The sequence below is a fragment of the Trichosurus vulpecula genome, chromosome 6 (genome assembly GCF_011100635.1).
Source record: "Trichosurus vulpecula isolate mTriVul1 chromosome 6, mTriVul1.pri, whole genome shotgun sequence".
Classification (NCBI taxonomy): domain Eukaryota; kingdom Metazoa; phylum Chordata; class Mammalia; order Diprotodontia; family Phalangeridae; genus Trichosurus; species Trichosurus vulpecula.
This window is the reverse complement of record NC_050578.1, coordinates 232,636,694-232,654,839: the sequence shown is the minus strand read 5'-3', so window position 1 is coordinate 232,654,839 and position 18,146 is coordinate 232,636,694. Positions and strand designations below refer to the sequence as shown.

Below are 18,146 nucleotides of genomic sequence, written 5' to 3'. Positions count from 1 at the left end.
ATCTGGGCTCTTGCCTTGCCCTTTTATATAACCAAAGTACCACCACCTCATGCCCCAGTAGCAAGGCTTGGACCATATGTCTCTTCCTATCCTGCTCATACCCCAGCTCCTCTGGCATTTGGGGGTCTGCTTTATTCTCAGCAGCCCTTTAAAAGACTGGAGCCCTGCCCTGTATACCAGTCTGTATAACAGGGTCTTTACTTCTTGCTTCCTGACACTGACTGCTTAAACAATTAGTCACCTGGTGAACACTACTGCCCTAGTGTACACCACTGTACCTCTGATTCCCGTCTGCCCATATCTCAGTGCCTGGCACATGGCGAGTGCTTGATCAATGCTTGGTGACTGATTGATGCTATACTTTCCTAACAGCCCAAATACCTGTCTGGACTCCTCTATGTCAATACCTAAGCCCTTCCCAACTCATCTACACTACAGGGACAAGTCTATTCAGTTTTAGGGTTCAAAATTTGACCCATCTATATGTGACCAGATCTCTAAGACCCTTAAGACCACTGCTCCCAAGACTGATCTCCAGGTTAAGGAAGAGAGATGGCAAGTACCTAAGGAACTCACAAATGAAAAACAAAACAAAACTCCGCCTAGATGAGGCTGATCTGTCTCTTGATATCCTGCTAAGCCTTGTCTTCAGTGACAAATCTCACTAATGACCGCACCCATGGATTATTTGCTGTTATCACATGTACTCAAGGAACCCAGAATTCTTTGCTTACCTTCTTCAAAGCCATCTCGGAAGGAGCCTGAGCGGCTCATGGTCCTACTCTTCTCATCCAAAGACATGGAGCTATTCCGGAAGCGGGTGTCAGTATAGGGATCATAAGGTCCATCTGCATTGGAGAGGCTGTGGGTCCTCAGCATCGTCGGGTTGGACAAGCTCATCTGAGTGGCCGTGGTAGGACTCGCTAAAATAAAAGAAGCATAAATGCCAAATAGAAAACTCACATCTCCATTCACAACTTCTTCATTGACAAAAGGTAAACTATTTGCTAATCATTAACTACCTAGTTATTCCTGGCCAACTTCTCCAACCCACAAACCCCTTTCACTTCCTAAAAGTTAACTTACACAGGGCAAAAAGTAAAGAAAGTAAGGTCAGTCTCAGAGCAAAGTTCTGGGCCTCTGCTTTCTAATTAACAAGTTGGGACATGCCAGGGTCTCTGTTCAGGCATGTGCTAATGAATTACCACTTCAGTTCTCTCTAAAGCCCAAAGCCTAAAATAATCAAATCCAGCTTTGGATCGGCCGGGAACTACTGAGGTCTTTTGTGTCGATGAGACCCCTTAACTCAAAAGAGTAGAGCTGATTTCAAAGGCAACGCTAATCACAGATCCCACTGTCTTACACAGGAAAAGTATTCAGAATGATTTTGAAGAACTGGATGTGTCCTACTTCCACTAGCTTTCACCAACCTTTATGGAGAAGTGCAGAACATTCCCTTATTCCAAGAGGCTCATTTTTTTCCAGGAAGGGTATACTAATTAAAAAGTGCTGGGCTCTAATTTCAATACATGCCATATTTAACCATTTTAAATCTTTTTTTGTTTTATTTTTTAAATTCTGCCTGGAAAATGAACTCCTGAGAAGGTTGGTGTAGTCTTTCTAACACCTAACCAAGTCTTACCACTCAAGGTCCCAAAGCAGTGCTACTTTCCCCATAAAACCTTCCTCAGTTGCATTCTCTGTCCTTTGTAACCACTCTCAGTGCCTATAATCTCTTCTAAGTATTTTAACACTTAATTATATTTCATGTAGCACTTGACTGTATGTAGTCTGGCATGATTTTCTATTTGCTGCATGTATTTTCCAAGAGGACTGACCTTCTGTAGAGATTGCGTCCCAGCACTTTCTGAATCTTTTCCTGCATCTAGCACAGTGGTGGGTTTACAGTGAGCGATCCATTCACATTTACTGAAGTGAATTCCATATTTTCAATTTCATATGAGAAGCCAGACACATTAAACATAAGGATGGGTGACCAAAGCAGAAGAAAACCTTAAAATGTCACTACCCTGCTCAAAGACTTTCTATGGTTCTGCACTACTGATAGAAGGCAGACTAAGCTTCTTACTGGAGCATTCAGCATCCTTTCCTTTTCCCTGCTATGCTCTAGTCTCAATTAATCTTTCTCCTACTACTCCTTCATACGCCCTGCATTCCAACTAAAATGGACTATTTTAGTCCCATTTCTTGTCTTTGTTTCTTTTAAAATTATGCTCCCTTCCTTTCTACCATTTCAATCCTTCCCATCACTCAGGTGCCCGCTTTTCATCCCTGTTCATTTATATCCTCAACTAGCAGAGCACCTCCTATTTACCCCCCAATGCTACTGTGAGGATCAAATGAGATAATGTCTGTAGAGTTCTAGGTACAGTACCTGGCACATAGTAGGCACTTAATAAATGTTCATATCTTTTCTTGCATATACTAGGTGCTTAATAATGCTTTGTTATTATGCTTCTTCCATAGCATCTTAATTCTTTTTCCATAGTTCCTTGCTCAACAACTATTAATCATCATTATGTGCCAGGCAAAGTGCTAGACACAGAGGAAACAAGAACAAAAAATGACCCAACTCTCAAAGGGCTCATATGTTCCTTCCAGGAAGGTATTATCACGTCCTTCTTTAGGTTATTGTTATCTGGGCAATGCCATATCTTACAAGACGATAAGATCTTTGAAGATTCTTGTTCATCTTTCTTCACAAAACAAATCAAAATGCCTTTCATGCACAAATACAGTTCCTGGCACACAGTTGGCATTTAATAAATGTCCAAGAGATTCAGGAAGCATTTACTGAAGCAAATCCCCATGGATTGGGGACGGTGTGGACCTGTCCATCTTGATGATTTTACATACATTCTTCAGTTCAAGAAAATTTAAATTTGGAATATTATAAATGCTGCTTGCTCACTGATGGAACTTCTCCACTTAAGCAACTAGCAAACTCCAGAAATAAAATTCACACTGTCACTAGCCAAAAGATTGAAGAGTAACCATGCCAAGTGCATGAGGATATGGCCCTTTCTAAGTATAAAATAGTCTCTCTGTTTATTAGCGCTCATTGTCATGACCAGTGACTATATAAAAACTCACCGAGCTGGGAGAAATTAAACCTGGTCCCAGAAGGGGATGTCACACTGGAGCCTGACGAAAAGGGGGAATTGGTCGCTGTGTCCTGCAGGCCGCCTGCTGAATGAGACCGCAACCATTCTTTTGCATCTTCTTGAGTGCGAAGTTGGGAGGTGGGGGTGTACCTGAAAGGGCAAAAATGATCCTAGGGTCATTCACAAAAGTTACAAAGGAAATTAACTCCACGGAACCGGAACTGAACTGAATAGATGGGCAATCTCAAGAAAGAAAATAAAAATCAAAGATGATCACGTACCCTTGAAAAACTGAATGGAAAGAAAATTCTCAATATTCTAGCTTTTGTTACTCAGCCGCCTAGATGAATTTCCCATCTGATCATAAGTTATATCTGAATTGAGATCAGTTACTAAAGCGTAATACATGCAGAGATCCATTATTGGGCTACAGGGCAATTTTGCTTATTTATTTGTGAACAAAACAGGGATAGGGACTAGACCCATTATTTTACTGGTATTAGGAGCTCTCTGGTGAGAGAACTCCCTCTATGAGTGAAGGTTGGCACCTTCACCACAGCCTATAGTTTTAGAGAGTTGCCTAGAGCATCAAAAGGTTAAAATGACTTCCTAAGGTCACACAGCCAGTACATGTCAGAGGTAGGACCTGAACCCAGATCTTTGGGACTCTGAGGCTGGCCTATCCACTATAGCCCATTGTTTCTCCATTAATAAAACAGCTTTAGGTAATTTTGACCCTATCCAAATGAAAAAGCACTATGGGAGTCGAGTCTGAGAAGCAAACATAGTTGTAGCCTTGAAAAGTAAAATTAGATCACTTGTATAATCTGGACAATAGCACATGATTCACATCATGTTAGGCTATATATGAAACATGAGCTGTGAAGTCAGATGGGGATCTTTGAAAGATCCAAAAAAATACAGGTTTGAGGGAACCAATACAATCTAGTGTCAATTAAATCAGAGAATCTTAGAAGGAGATAGAACCTTGAAAGTTTTTCTAGATCTTCTAGACCAGGGCTGGGGAACCTGTGACCTCAAGGTCACATGTGACCCTCTAGGTCCTCAAGTGCATCCCTTTGGCTGAATCCAAGCTTCATAGAACAAAGCCTCTTAATAAAAGGATTTGTTCAGTAAAACTTGGACTCAGTCAAAAGGCCACACTCAAGGCCTCTAGAATCTAGACCCTTATTTACTTTGCAGTTTATTTCAGGAATTTTAAAGTGCTTATATAGCCCCAGTACTTCTGGACTCCAGGTATGCTCCACTATATGAATTTTACTACACAGAAATAGGAATCTATAAAATATATACATGGAGGAGGTATACTCATTCACATTACAAATGACTTTGCCTTCATTTTCCTTCATGCAGCCAGGGTTCTTGGTATGAATTTTTTTTATAAGATTTGATGTAACCTTATCTTTGCAGGGTCACATCTGCATATAAAACTGCCTTCAAAATGATGACATTTGGTTAAATTTTATTGCCAAGAGTTCTATAGCTTATTCCCGGTTCAGATCTGCTTAAAACGAATTCAAAGCAGGGCTACAATTTCAATGGAAAAGAATTTCTCCCTGCTCCCCAAATTTACAAACACAGAATACTTCAACATGCTACTGTTTAGAGAGGTTAACTCCCTCCAGGGCTACAAACAGTGTATCAAAGTCAAACACAGACTAACTTTGGTTGCCATTTAAATATCCAAACTGTCTGCTGACAAGTACCCTGAAACAGAATGTGGCATAATAAATCCTCAGATATGAAGAAATGTTTTAGGGGCTCATACTCAAGTGCTACAGGGTTGAGCTCCCTAAGATCTCTAGGATGAGAAGTGAGGGTTATTAGAGAGAAGGTTGGACTGAGAATTTGAGAGACCTGGGTTTTGGGTCCAGACCCATACTTGTTAGCTATGGTTCACTTGGGAAGTCATTAAAGTATTTGAGTCACAAATTCCTCAGAACTGAACAAGAGATAATAATAAAATTTACCCCACACAGAGTCATGTTGAGGATCAGTGAAGCGACGTACATAAAACACTTTGCAAACATTTTGCTAACCTTTCAAGCGTTATGGAAAGATGAGTTATGTGAAACTGTTGGGGTTTTTTCCTCCCAGCACACTATTTGCCCAGAATCTGCTTTATTTTAAGCCCTTGTTGGAAGTATAGCTACCTACCTTACATTACAGGTCAATATGTTTCAGCCTTAAAAATTATAGGTTGGTAAATACACATACACATGACAGCAATGAAACATTCCATTCCACGTCCCATGTGTGACCAAGCAGTTCATACCCAGTGCTGGGTGAACCACCTGCTACAAAGAACAAAGCATTTAAGAGAGCAGGAAAAATGGTAGCAGCCGCCGTGAGATGGGGATCCTGGAAGGAGGGCAAGGAAGTCAAAACCTCTCAAGTGGGCGAAGTGACCGCCATAGCGTAAGCAGGACTGACTTATAGCATTTCATTTAGCCAGGGCTTGCCTTGCTAATGAGCCAAAACCACCCACTTGGTTTGAATAGAAAGGAAAATCCTTTCTGGTGGGTGTTTTCCAAGTTTTCCCCCAGGAAACAGATGTACATGCTTTTGGCACGTCAAAAGCTGATCTCAATTTTCAGTCAGGATATCCTAGATTCAGCAAAGTACCCCTTATTAGCAACATTTTTATTTGGCAAAAAGGAAAAAAGAAAAAAGACCACAGACCATAGGATCATAGATTAAGAGCAGGAAGTGGCCTTAGGATCACAAGGTCCAACTTCCTCATTTTACAAAAGAGAAAATCAGGACTCAGAGGTTGAGTGACTTGCCCACAGTCACACAGGTTAAGTAGCCCCACTAGGATTCAAGCAGAGGTTCTGAGTCCAAATCCACGGTTCAGCACAGTCCAGTTTTTTGTTTTGGGTTGGTTTTTTTTTTTTTTTTGGTTTTTGCCCTTTCTTGCATTGTCCTAGCAAGTAAATGAAAATGCTATAAATCGTGCCCTTTATTCTTGGAAAAATAGTTTCCGTGAGCAGTGCTATAATGGCAAATTTGTCTGAGCTGATTAACCTGGCCACAAAAGCGGCAGGCCGTAGCTCCCCACTCTTGCCCAGTGCCGGTTTTTCAGGATTTAGTCTGCAAAAGCCACAGCTCCTGCTCAAGCAAACAAGCCACCGGATGGGGAGGTAAAGACAGGAGGGTCAGAGGAGCCTGGCCCAAACAGTCCAGCTGTTGAAGCAGATGACCTTCTCCTATCCCACCCTGCTGCCAGCCACAAGAAAGACACACACAGCCAAGTGCCCAAGCCACCACAAAAGCCAAGTATGCTAGGAGGAAACACCAATACCTGAGTCCTTTCTTAGGCAAAGTGTTCCTATCAAGGTGCGGGTCACTGTAGGAGAGTTAAAAGAAAAAAAAAAAACTTCAGAGAAACACAAGGTGGGGGGAGGAGATTAAAAGAGCAGGAGCAAGAGAATGGTATCCACACCCAGACCACATTTTTTAGAGGAAAAATTAACGATCTTTTATCTAAGCAAGCATGCAACCAATATGTACGTACAAATAATACATACATATATACATACATGAGATGACCTGATCCCTGGACCGTTTAGTTATCCATGCATTAGGTACCATGCCATCACCCAGGGGCCAAAGCCAGCACTCCACTCCACACAAAACCAAGGGTGTCCTTTGGCTTTGGGAGATCCACAAGCCAGTGTATTTGGAAAGAAGGGCTCCTTAGTCTGAGTCACCATTACCAAAATTAACTGGAGAGTAGGGGTGCCAGATTCTCCCCTCTATCTAGCCCACCCAAGCTTTGGCTTACTCCTTAAATGCTGGGGCGGGGAGGGGGTGTAGAGGAAGGCGGGGAGACTCTGGAGGTGTGTGAGATGAAGTGGGGGGAAGGGACTACTTAGAGAGTTTTGAGAGGTCAAAAGCTTGTAGGAGTCTGCATATTTGGAATTCAGTTGTAGTTCAAGTGAATTCCATCTGTCTCAACCTCAGTAGCCCTTGCTGCAGTATCTAAGAACTGAGAGCCAGGCCTCTGCTGGGCATGCTGCAGCTTGCTGTTTTCAAAAGGTAAGTATTTAAAGCACTGATTCATGAGTGTGGCAAATTGGGGAGGGGGTAATGCGAGTGGTGTTTTTTTTTAACAGAAAAAAAATCATCTACTTATTCTGTTAAATAAAGTCTACCTTCACCTGTATCAAGGATAAAGTCTACCAATGAAACAGCCATTGGGAAACTTCATGCAAAACTCAGCTTAGCCATTTTCATTTTCTCTATTCTTCTCAGATTCATTGTTTTTGAAAAAAAAATATTGCTATCATCATGGAAAATGGGCACATGGGAACAAAGCTGCCTCCAAGTCAGGACAAGCCAAATCAGAGTGAGCCACTTACTTACAGCAGGAGAAATTGTGGGACTGCACTGGTAGATGGAGACAAAGGTGAGAGAGGTCTGCCAGGTGGTGGTAGGTGGAGTGGGCTGGGCTTGGGGAGAGGGAGAAATAGCATGCCACAGGAAGGCTGAAATGCAAGTGAGAGTTTCTCCTAGGATATTTGAGAAGGGCAAGGGAGTCTCCTGACCCTGCCACCTTCCCTCCAGTTCTCAAAAAGGAAAGGAGCAGACCCTCACTGGCATGTCTGAGTAGCACAAATGATACCAAATCCACAAACACTAGAGAGGGGGCCTCCACCCAGCAGCCTCTCCTCAACAAACATCTAACTTTAGATAAGTGAATGGAAAAACCTGGAGGCCCTGTGTGGTCGCCTGCCTGAAAAGAACATCATTTACCTGTCCTGTTTCCTGGGCAAAGTATTTCTGCAGAACTTAGGGCTAGCAGCAGGGGAAGAGAGAGGGCTAGAAGAATAAGTCCAATCAGACAGAAAACAAGAGAAGGAATATTAGCGCCAAGAATGCTGAAGACAGGGAAGCTGTTAAACACAGTAATCAGAACATTTTAGTTTTCCAAAAGCTAGTTAGGTTTTTTCCTCCCACTTCAAGAAATGCAACATGACTCAACACCAAAATGAAACACTGCCCAGCTGAAGCTCGGGATTTCTAAGTTTCAAATTCCTAGTCTAGGCAGTCCTTCGGGTAGGGCCCCTGCCATCTGCTTGCTACTGTAACAACCCAGCTACCCTGGGGAACTACCCTAAAATTTCCCAGAAGCCTATTAAGGAGAACAACTGTTCTCTTTAATACACAAACTACTTTGAGGCAGAATTACTAAAGGGAGGGAAGAAAAAAGTTGATTCAAGGCGGGGAAAAGAACAAAATGACTGTTAGAAGGATTTCAAAGGGTGAATATCATTTCAAAGGGAAGGAATTAAACCAAAGTCTTCCAACAGCTGTGAGCACTGAGGATGACCAAAGTCAAAAAGACAGCAGAAAGTATATTTTCATATTTAGTGTAATATCAAACTGGTGAGAAATCAGTTTGAGTTCTAGTATTATTTGTAAACTATAACAGTATCAATAGATCAAAAAAGGAAAGAGATCCAAATTTTTTTTAAAAGTTAATTCACTTTTGGGGACTCCTGCTACAACTTTCCTGGTTTTTTAGGATGCTGATATTCTAAATAACTTATGATGACAAATCAAACAGAATGGAAACACTAACCTTTCTGACAGTGTGGTCTTAACACTGTTGGTTCTTATAAAGGGAGTGAGGGAGTCATCCTTGGAAGAGATCAAGCCAGTGGAAGAATTGTGACTCAGTCCCCCTCCGCTGCTGAGGGAGATGTCAATGGATTCACAGCTGGTGTGAAGGCTGCTAATGGACTGGTATCCAAGGCCGTCCTTGCTCACTGCCGAAGAGCTGCTAGCATTGGTGCCCCATGTGAGACTATTGGAAGGAGCAGAGTGGGCTGAGCTGGGGCTAGAGGCTAACGGAGACTGGTTCATGTCAGCATTCTTACTGTACAGTGGGCTGCTGCTCCCGCTGCTCAGAATGCCACTGCCAGAGGGCGACTCTAAGTTGCCTTGCTGGGTCATAGTAGCATGAGGATTAGAGATGACCACTGAATTTTTCATACTTTCAGCTGTGGTGATGGACACTTGTTTAGCAGGCTTTCCACCAAAGAGTCTGTGAAGAGACAAAGCATTGTGGGGATTGAGTGCTCAGTGCCAAAGGCAAAGAGCTTTAAAAGAGATTGGCAGCGAAAAGAAGATAGAAAGAATCTGCAGAAGGGGGATGCTTTCTGTCTTACCAAAATGGCTAACCTTCCATTTTGGGGTATTTCCCAGGTCTGTCCTCCGAGTCCTACAAAAATGATTTAACTGTAGCTCCAAGCTAAAGAAGGTAAGGAATGGAGGTGTGAGGAAGGTAGTGTTTGATTCAATACCGTTCATTATTGGGTGCCCATCCTGTCACTCCTTCAATAATTCATTGAAAATGCAGTAGAGCATTTTGTAGATGTTGGGGTGGCAAAGATACAGAAGATTCTATTGTTGCCCTCATGGAGCTCATGATCTAGTAAGAAGAATAAAACCTATGCAAATCACTCTAACTAGATGAACTGAAATAATTTGTCATGGTCATTTTGGTTTCCTAGGTTGTTGGATGAAGTTTGTTTTTCCCAGCCTTCATGCACAGTACCTGAAATTAGGAAACACTGGCCTAACTGCCTACATCTGCACCTGGAAGCCTGGAAAATCCATCTTTCATGGAATTATTTGTTTTCGTGGCATCTGTTGCCTCTCCAATGACTAGAAAGCACTCGTCTGGCATTAACACTGGATAGCCTGAGCCTCAAAACAACAACTGGAGGAGTGTTAAGTAGACAACAGTCCTTACTAGTCACATAGGTACCAGTTTGCTTCCTTCTCCTACAGATCACATGCCCCACCTTGTCCAATTATCACATAATTGTGTACTATCAGGCATGTGCCATGTGTGTGAATGGAATGGAATGGGAGAAAAAACATGATCTCCTCATAGCAGGTCAACAGTATTCATTGCCTTTGACTGCAAAGTAGACATCATATAAAGGCAAGAAATATATCCCACCTATTAAAATGTGTGTGTGTGAGTGTGTGTGTGTGTGTGTGTGTGTGTGTGTGTGTGTGTGTGTGTAGGGGGAAAAATCAAACTTAAAGTTGTAGGACCTAAGCATTCAAAAATCTTCCAGGGAGAGCAATAACTAAGCTCTAAGAACACTAGATCACTGTTTTCCCCTGAAATCAGCCACAGGATTTTAAGGTGAGTTTGATCTTTATATCCAATGCAGTCCTACTAATCTCATTTACCATAAAATTATGCTTTATTATCTGCTTAGCTATGAGATAACCGATGCCTGACGAGAAATGCTTTCAGTATACAGGTTCTTTTGACAACCAGAGAATGAAGGGTTTAATCAATTAGAGAAAGGAAAATAATGATATCAAATATTAAATTTTCCAAGAGTTAGTTGAAAAGTGCTCAGTGTAGTGTCTAAGAAGCCGCACACATTTTCAAGTCTGCGATTATAGGAGCCTATGGGTCTAGGAAAATGCCTTTGTAGTTACTAAAAGAAATTCCTACACAAAGTGCATATTACATATAATATATTAAGTGAGAAGCAATAAAATGTTTCATTTACCAGGCAGTATGTTGGAACAACAAAGGGTACAAACTTTGATTCCCCTGCTCAAAAAATAGTTCTTGAAGTTTAAATAATCAAGTCTAGGCAAGTAAGAGTAAGTGTTGAATTGCTTCATTATACCTTTCATGGAGATTGGTATTTAGGAAGCCCTTTCAAATGTTCCTATTCATCAAAAACAAACTTCAGTCCTTATTTGCTATGGTGGGGTCTCACCTCTCTGGACAGCATAGAAGACATGAGGGGGAAGACTGGGAGCTGAGGTACTCTCCTGGCCACCTACCCTTACTGAAACAGAATGATGATGGTGGGGGGTGGGGGGGGAGCAAGGAGACAACCCAGTGTTACCTCCAAAACATGAGAATGGTGATAACTTAAGAGACCAGACAGAAATAAGGGAATCAGACCATCTCTCTCCCTAGAGAAAATTTGCTCTAGTGTGGGAAATGGAGATGCAAATTGGCTTTGGAAGACATAAAGGAAATAATGTTCCTTTCCCAGAATCCCTTCTAATCAACACATTTGCCTCTTCTCATCCTTTCAAAAAAAAAAAACCAACAATAACACAGTTTAGGGCAGAGAAAGTGAAGAGGGATTGATTCATTTGAATTAATATCTCGGTTAGAATTTTGAGTGAACCACAACTTCTACTAGGTATACCAGGTGGGTTTTTTTTAAATATGACCATTTTATGGGACCAGAGAAAACTCTGCTATGAATCATCAAAAAAGGAAGATTGTTCTTAACTTAGCAACTAATGCTGAGGTATGCCCGGCAAGGTATTATAGAGTGGCAAGCTTCCTCTTCTGCCTATTTGAAAACATCTAGTTTTTTTAAAATTGGCAGCCCAGGGCACCAAAATGATCTAGGGCTAAATGTTTTCTTTGTTTTACAGCAGCAGTGTCCCAAGGGCTCATCGGGTTTGAAAGTGAGAAACAGAGGTGGATGAAAACAGCTGGCCTGTTACTAACAAAACAGAATGCAAACTGCCCAAGACAATCATTTCCATTCCAGTCAGCATCATCTGAACTGAGAGTCAAGATACAACTTACCTTCGTAGCGTGGGAGATGCTACATCTGGGTACTTGGCTCCTGGAGGATGGGTGGCTGGGGCCACATTGGATGCTGGCTGGGATGCTGGGTTCACTTTAACCGAGTTACAGGAAGCTACGCTCTCATTGTCAGAGGAGATTCCCTTTTCCTTATCTGTCTGATTGATGAGTCCTGGCAGAGAGCTCCCCAAGGCTGCCTTGGAAGGCTCCCTCAGTTTGGGCACAGGCAGACCTGCTGATTTGCTGCTCACATTGGAATCTATGCTACTGGTGCTGGATCTATTACCAGCCCCATTGCGGCTACTGGACTTACTGGGACGAGGCAGACTCCTGTACTGCAGATTTGTCCTTGTGCTTAGGGCTAGGTAGCCATCGTCCTGGTTCTGGGCCCCATCCATGCTTGTCTTTCGACTGGCGGACCTCCCCACCAGCCCAGAAGACTTTGGAATCTTGCCCAGGGTGGCTGATCTACTGGTGATGGTGGCTCCGCTGGCTGTAATCATGGTCAGCCCAATGGTGGAGCCACTCTGTTTCTTAAACCCAAAGGCGTTGGTATTAGCAGTAGCCGTCCTGGCGCTATTGGGAAGAGGCTTTTTGGATTCATCACCACTGCTGCGGCCTGCATCTGATGGAGAGCGTTTCACCTGTGTGGTTTTAGGGGAGAGCCTTCCTTTCTCTGATACCTTTGCATCATCTGTTTTTCCTAAGAGAGAAATCAATGTGTGAGACTCCAAAGTCAAGACACAGAGGAATTCAATCAATATATGAAACACCTTCTTGTGAAGGGATGATACTCCCAAGGGAAGATAATTCCCTTCGAGAAGCAAAAGAAATAGCTTTTAAAGGAAAGAACCTTGTCTGATGCTATTGTGTTATATCTGTTAGCAAATACCTGTTTTTCACAAACATTTAAAACACTTTTGGTAAAGAGAAGTCACTGGAGCACTTAAACTGAAATCTGGAAACCAAATGTCTCTTCTCATTAGGATCCTATTGGTGAAAAGAGCCTTTGAAGTCATTTAATCCACCCATCCAATTTTACAGATGAGGACACTGTGACCCAGAAAGGTTTAGTAACATGCTCAAGGTCATTCATATATTAATTGGTAGAGCCCGAATTTGAACCCAGGTCATCACTAGCTAAAATACTGCCCAGACATTTCTGTGGGGTGTACCTCTTTAAACAAACTGTGCTTGCTTACTGCACATTTTCCAAAGCATTCATAATAAAATTGCACAGGCATAATTAGTTTGAGAAATCAGTGTAGTCTTTACTTGGTACACAGTTTAACTAATTTGATATATCTGACACAGATATTTTAATAGTTTAATAGGTTAAAAATAAGTTATTCCAATTAGGCTGATTTGAAGAATGGGTATGTGTGCAAATACATACACGCATATATATGTATATGTGTATACATACACATTCATTCATAGGTACATTTTTGAAAGACTACTAGAAAATATACTGCAAAACACTCCCCCCGCCCCCCCCCAAATGCAAATCCATGAGGACCTAGAAAGATGTCATTATAAGAGTTACTGATCCTTGGTTTCAAAGGCACACCATTCTGGTCTGGGAAAGTTTCCTGCTTTGCCTCACCTGTCCCTGGAGTCTTCAGTGTGCCTGCTGTGCCAGAAGTCTTGGTCCTCGGCATGGTGATGCCAACCTGGGCTGACATGCCCCGTCGCCATGAGCCTGTCTGGGAAATAACTGTGTTCTTTCGCCCTGAGGTGCTCTTGTCAGACTCATCGGACACATCGGAGGGGTTCCGCCGCCATTTGGACCCAGGCTCCATCTTTATGCCGCTGTCAGATCCCCCGTCTGATTTCTTGATGTCATCACCAGACCAAAGAGAATTCCGCTCCACTTGTGAATGCTTCTCAGTGTCAGTCTAGAAAAAAAAGGACCCCAAGTTAGTTCTCCCCAGACCCCAGGTGTGAAATGCTACTCGTGAAAATATCAGTGTTTTGAATCAGTTAAAAGGAAGGAAAAAAAGAGATTGATATCTATTCCTTGGGCATTACAAAAAAGAAAGTTTTGGCTTCATGCTTTGAATTCCTTACTCAAATTCCCTGCCTTCTTTGGGTTCAAAAAAGGTAGAGAAAACATGATGATATCTAAGGAGATTAAGAGGGAGAGGAAAACAAGGAGAAGGTATAAAGGAGAAAGAGAAAGTGGCAAAAGAGATCCAGAAATTAAAAAAAAAACACTAACAACAAAAGAGTCCAAGTAATTCACCAAGGATGTGCTGTGCTTTCAATATTCAAGCCATTTGCTTCTCCAGGCTGCCATCCTCAAACTCCATATGCCCCCAGTATCTCTGTGTATTCAAACACACTCAGCCAGCTTCTCTTTGTTCTCTGGATTCCCTATCACTTGACTGGCAGTTACATTTCTAGATACAGCACAGTTCTGCAGCCTTCCTCGTGGAGTGAGACATGCTGAGGGGCTGCTAGCTTTACCCTAATATGCCAGAGACACAGGAGCTAAAAGGAATGAATCCCAAAATAATACTTCCTCAAATGTTAAAAGGCAGAGGGGAATGATCAAAGCAGATGTGTGTAGAGTTCAAACCAAAGCTTTATTTATATGCTGTTAACTTATAATTTTTAACTGATTTCTTTTTAAATTTTTACACCATCCATAACTGAATAGATCCTTGTTTCCTCCTCAGTGAGCCATCCCTTTAGAACAAAGATTAAAGATAGAAAAACAAATCAGGAAAACTGAATAACGTATCAACCTCTTCTAGTAGAATATGCAATATTCCACCCACATGGTTCTCTCCACTTCTGCAATGAAGAGACCATAAGATCTTAGATTTAAAAATGGAAGGGATCTTCAAGGTCACCTAGCCCAAGCGCCTTGTTTCACATTTGAAGAAATTAAGACCTAGAGAGGTTAAGTGATTTGCCCAAGGTCACAAGGTAGCAAGTGGCAGAGCCAGGATCTGAATCCAGATTCTCTGAGTCCAGATTCCAGATCCATTCCATTGAGTGAGAAGAATATTATATTTATAGCATGCTTTAAGGTCTACAAAGTGAATAAAAAAGTAGTGCAAGTACTACTAGACCCATTTCACAGATGAATAAACTGAGGCTTAAGGAAGTGATTTCCTTCTTAGAGTCACATAGCTAGTCAAGGTCCAAATCGAGGATTCAAATGCGGTCTCAGGGACCATTTAAATCTCAGCTTTCAGCAACAGGGCCAAGCACTGAGGAGTCTACTATTTCCCCCCTATAATAGGGCTACATTGGATCCCTTTTGGGATGGCTATACTATGTCTCAACTCAAGGCTTTGTAATACTTCAAAAAGGGCCATGGGGCTCAGGGGAAAAACTCTTCAAAAAGAAGTTTTCACTTGAAAAGACTTGACAACATAAGATTATTGCACCTAGAACCTTCGGAGTGGTTTGGGATGCCTTCTTTCCCCCTATAATGAGCCAGCCCTGAAGGCTAGAAGCATTCACTCCCTGTGATCCTATGAGAGTCAGCTCAGGCTCTTCTGCAGCCATGGCTCCCTCTCCCTCTTCTGAATCTCTGTCTGTTCGCAATCTGCACGGTTCATTTGGAAATTTGGATAAATTAACTTGTTCAGTTAATGCTGTTTCATCTACTTCTCCGCAGACTGAGCCCTATCCATTTTGAGATCCTCCACTGTACCTATCACAGAGCCTTGAATATAGTAATGTAGCTCAATTAATGCTTACTGATTAATTTTATCTCCTAATGTGCCCTGAAGGAGCCACTTAGAATGCGCCGGAGGCTAGACCAGTGGGGAGAAAATAGGAAATTGGATCCCACTTACTAATCTCAAGGCAGCAGAAGCAAGCAAAGAATTACAGAAAGGAGAATGAATGTGTAGAACACGGTCACAAGACTTCCCCATTTCAAGGATGGATGCAAGACGAGCCCACTGTCCCAGCTCTCAGATGGCCTAATGGAAACTTCCATAAAAAGAGGGTTTCCAAGTTTTCACTTCTGGACAATTGACTTTTAATGTCTTTGTCAAGATGAATGTTGACATCCTTCCATACTAATCTAATTGTATTAATTTTTTGTTCAGTTTCAGTCATGTCCCACACTACATGACCCCATTTGGAGTTTTCTCAGCAAAGACAATGGAGCGGTTTGCCATTTCCTTCTCGAGTCCATTTTCCAGATGAGGAAACTGAGGTAAAGAGGGTTAAGTGACTTGCCCAGGGTAACACAGGTAGTAAGTGCTTGAAACCAGATTTGAACTTAGGAAGACTCATCTTCCTGACTACTGGCCCAGCATTCGATCCACTGTACCACCTAACCCTCCCCAATTGCATTAATTATGCAAACAATTTTTTTTAAATTCTTTTTTTTTGAATTCCTTTATTTATTTTTAGTTTACCACACACGGTTCTACATGGTTTTGAGTTCCAGTTTTTCTCCCCTCCCTCCCCCCTCCCTCCCCAAGACGGCATGGAATCTCATATAACTGTCATGTATAACTTCGCATTGAATTAATTTATGCACTAGTCAAGTCGTGGAGAAGAATTTTGACCAATGGAATGAATCATGAGAAAGAAGAGACAGAACCAAAAAAAAAAACCCAAAAACGAAAACAAGAAAAGAAGCAAAAAAGGCGAGCATGTAGTGCGCCTCAATCTGTATTCAAACTTCGCAGTTCTTTCTCTGGATGAAGATAGCATTCTTCATTGTGAGTCCCCTGGAGTTGTCCTTGCCCCTTAGGTTGCTGAGAGAAGCGCAGTATGTCAGGGTTGGTCCTCACGGAATCCATATACCTGTGGCTGTGCACAACGTTCTCCTGGCTCTGCTCCGTTCACTCAGCATTATGTCGTGTAGGTTTTTCCAGGTTGTTACGAAGTCTTATGCAAACAATTTTAGAGCCGGAATGGACCTCACAGACGGTCATCTCAATATTACTCCAACCTCCTTCATCACATCCCTGACCACAATAACCATGTGTATAAAACACACCTGTTACATATATAATATTGTTACATAACTATATTATATATATATATATTAATGTTTCTATATTTAATTTCCAAAGTCCTCTGTACATACTTTGCATCATCCAATCCTTGCAATAGACCTGTAGCCCAAATACTACCATACACATTTTTTATAGATGAAAAAATTAGGACTCAGAGAGAGTTTGAGAGACATGCTCATGGTCATATAGTTAGGATTCAAAACCAGGTCTTTTCTGACTCCACATCCAGCACCCTTCCCATCACACCGCCGAAGACCACTAACGTCACAGAATTCACCACCATGTCACATAGAGTCCATTCCACTTTTGTTCCCGCAGATTTAATTGTTAGGAAGCTTTCCCTTGACAATGTGGAAACATGTTTCCTACAGATTATCCTTTCTGACCCCTTCCTTTACATCAGAGAAAATGACCCCCAGAAAGGAGAAATTACTCACCCAATGTCTCCCATGTAGATGAGCGGGATTCAAAATCCAATTCCTCAATGATAAACCCAGTGTTCTTTTCACCAGACCACACCACCCACCTCCAAAACTCTTACCAGATGGCTTTAGTTTTGCCTTTAGGGGTCCAGCTGAACATGTCCTAATGCCAATGCACATGTCAATTCCCTCTTTCACATAAGAATAATAATACCTCGCATTTACATAGTATCTGATATGCGCCAGGCATTGTACTAAGGGCTTTACAAGTATTATCTCATTTATCCTGAAAACAACCCTGGGAGGTGGGTGCTATTATTATACACATTTCACAGGTGAGGAAACTGAGGTTGAGGGACTTGTCTAAGGTCACACAGCTAGTAAGTGGCTGAGGTGGGATTCCAACTCGGGTCTCCCTGACTCCAGGCCCCAATGTTGTGTTCATTCGAACACTCTCACATATCCTGAGAAAGGACTCCAACTTGTGCGCCGGGAAACCTAGATTCCAATCCCGACTCTGTTACCCAGGGTCTTTGGGCAAGTCCTTTTTCATTGACTCAACTTCCTCATCTATAAAATGCTAAAGAAGATGACTCCAAAGTTCCTTGATTTGATTCAGTGATCTGGTTTTAAGCCCCTTTTAATACACGCCAATTTCTGTGATCAACTGCAGAGAAAAATAAAACTTAAAGAAGAATGTGCTATATGTAACCTATATCAAATTGCTTACCATCTTAGGGTGAGGGAGGGAGAGAATTTTGAACTCAAAATTGAAAAAAAATGTTTAAAATCGTTTTTACATGCAATTGGGAAAGAATAAAATATTGTATCCAAAAGACCTATGTGCCAGCGCACAGACCATGGGGGAAGTGGTAGTCTACATGTGATTACTGTGGGGGAGACAGGAATATTTATCCACTTTTTGTAAGCCCTGAACTCCTGCCATCAACCCCTTCACAAAGAGCCTTGTAACATCCGAAGG

General features: G+C 42.0%; 1 protein-coding gene across 1 annotated transcript in view; it reads right to left on the bottom strand.

Annotated features, from left to right (window-relative positions):
• Positions 1-18,146, bottom strand: part of NAV2 (neuron navigator 2) — a 101,232-nt gene that overhangs the window by 59,362 nt on the left and 23,724 nt on the right. Inside the window, exons 3-8 of the mRNA XM_036763321.1 lie at positions 13,352-13,643; positions 11,746-12,448; positions 8,734-9,198; positions 6,451-6,495; positions 3,115-3,275; positions 735-923 (exon numbers count right to left, since the gene is read on the bottom strand). Of these exons, the coding sequence (XP_036619216.1) occupies positions 735-923; positions 3,115-3,275; positions 6,451-6,495; positions 8,734-9,198; positions 11,746-12,448; positions 13,352-13,643 (1,855 nt within the window). The remainder of the gene's footprint in view (positions 1-734; positions 924-3,114; positions 3,276-6,450; positions 6,496-8,733; positions 9,199-11,745; positions 12,449-13,351; positions 13,644-18,146) is intronic.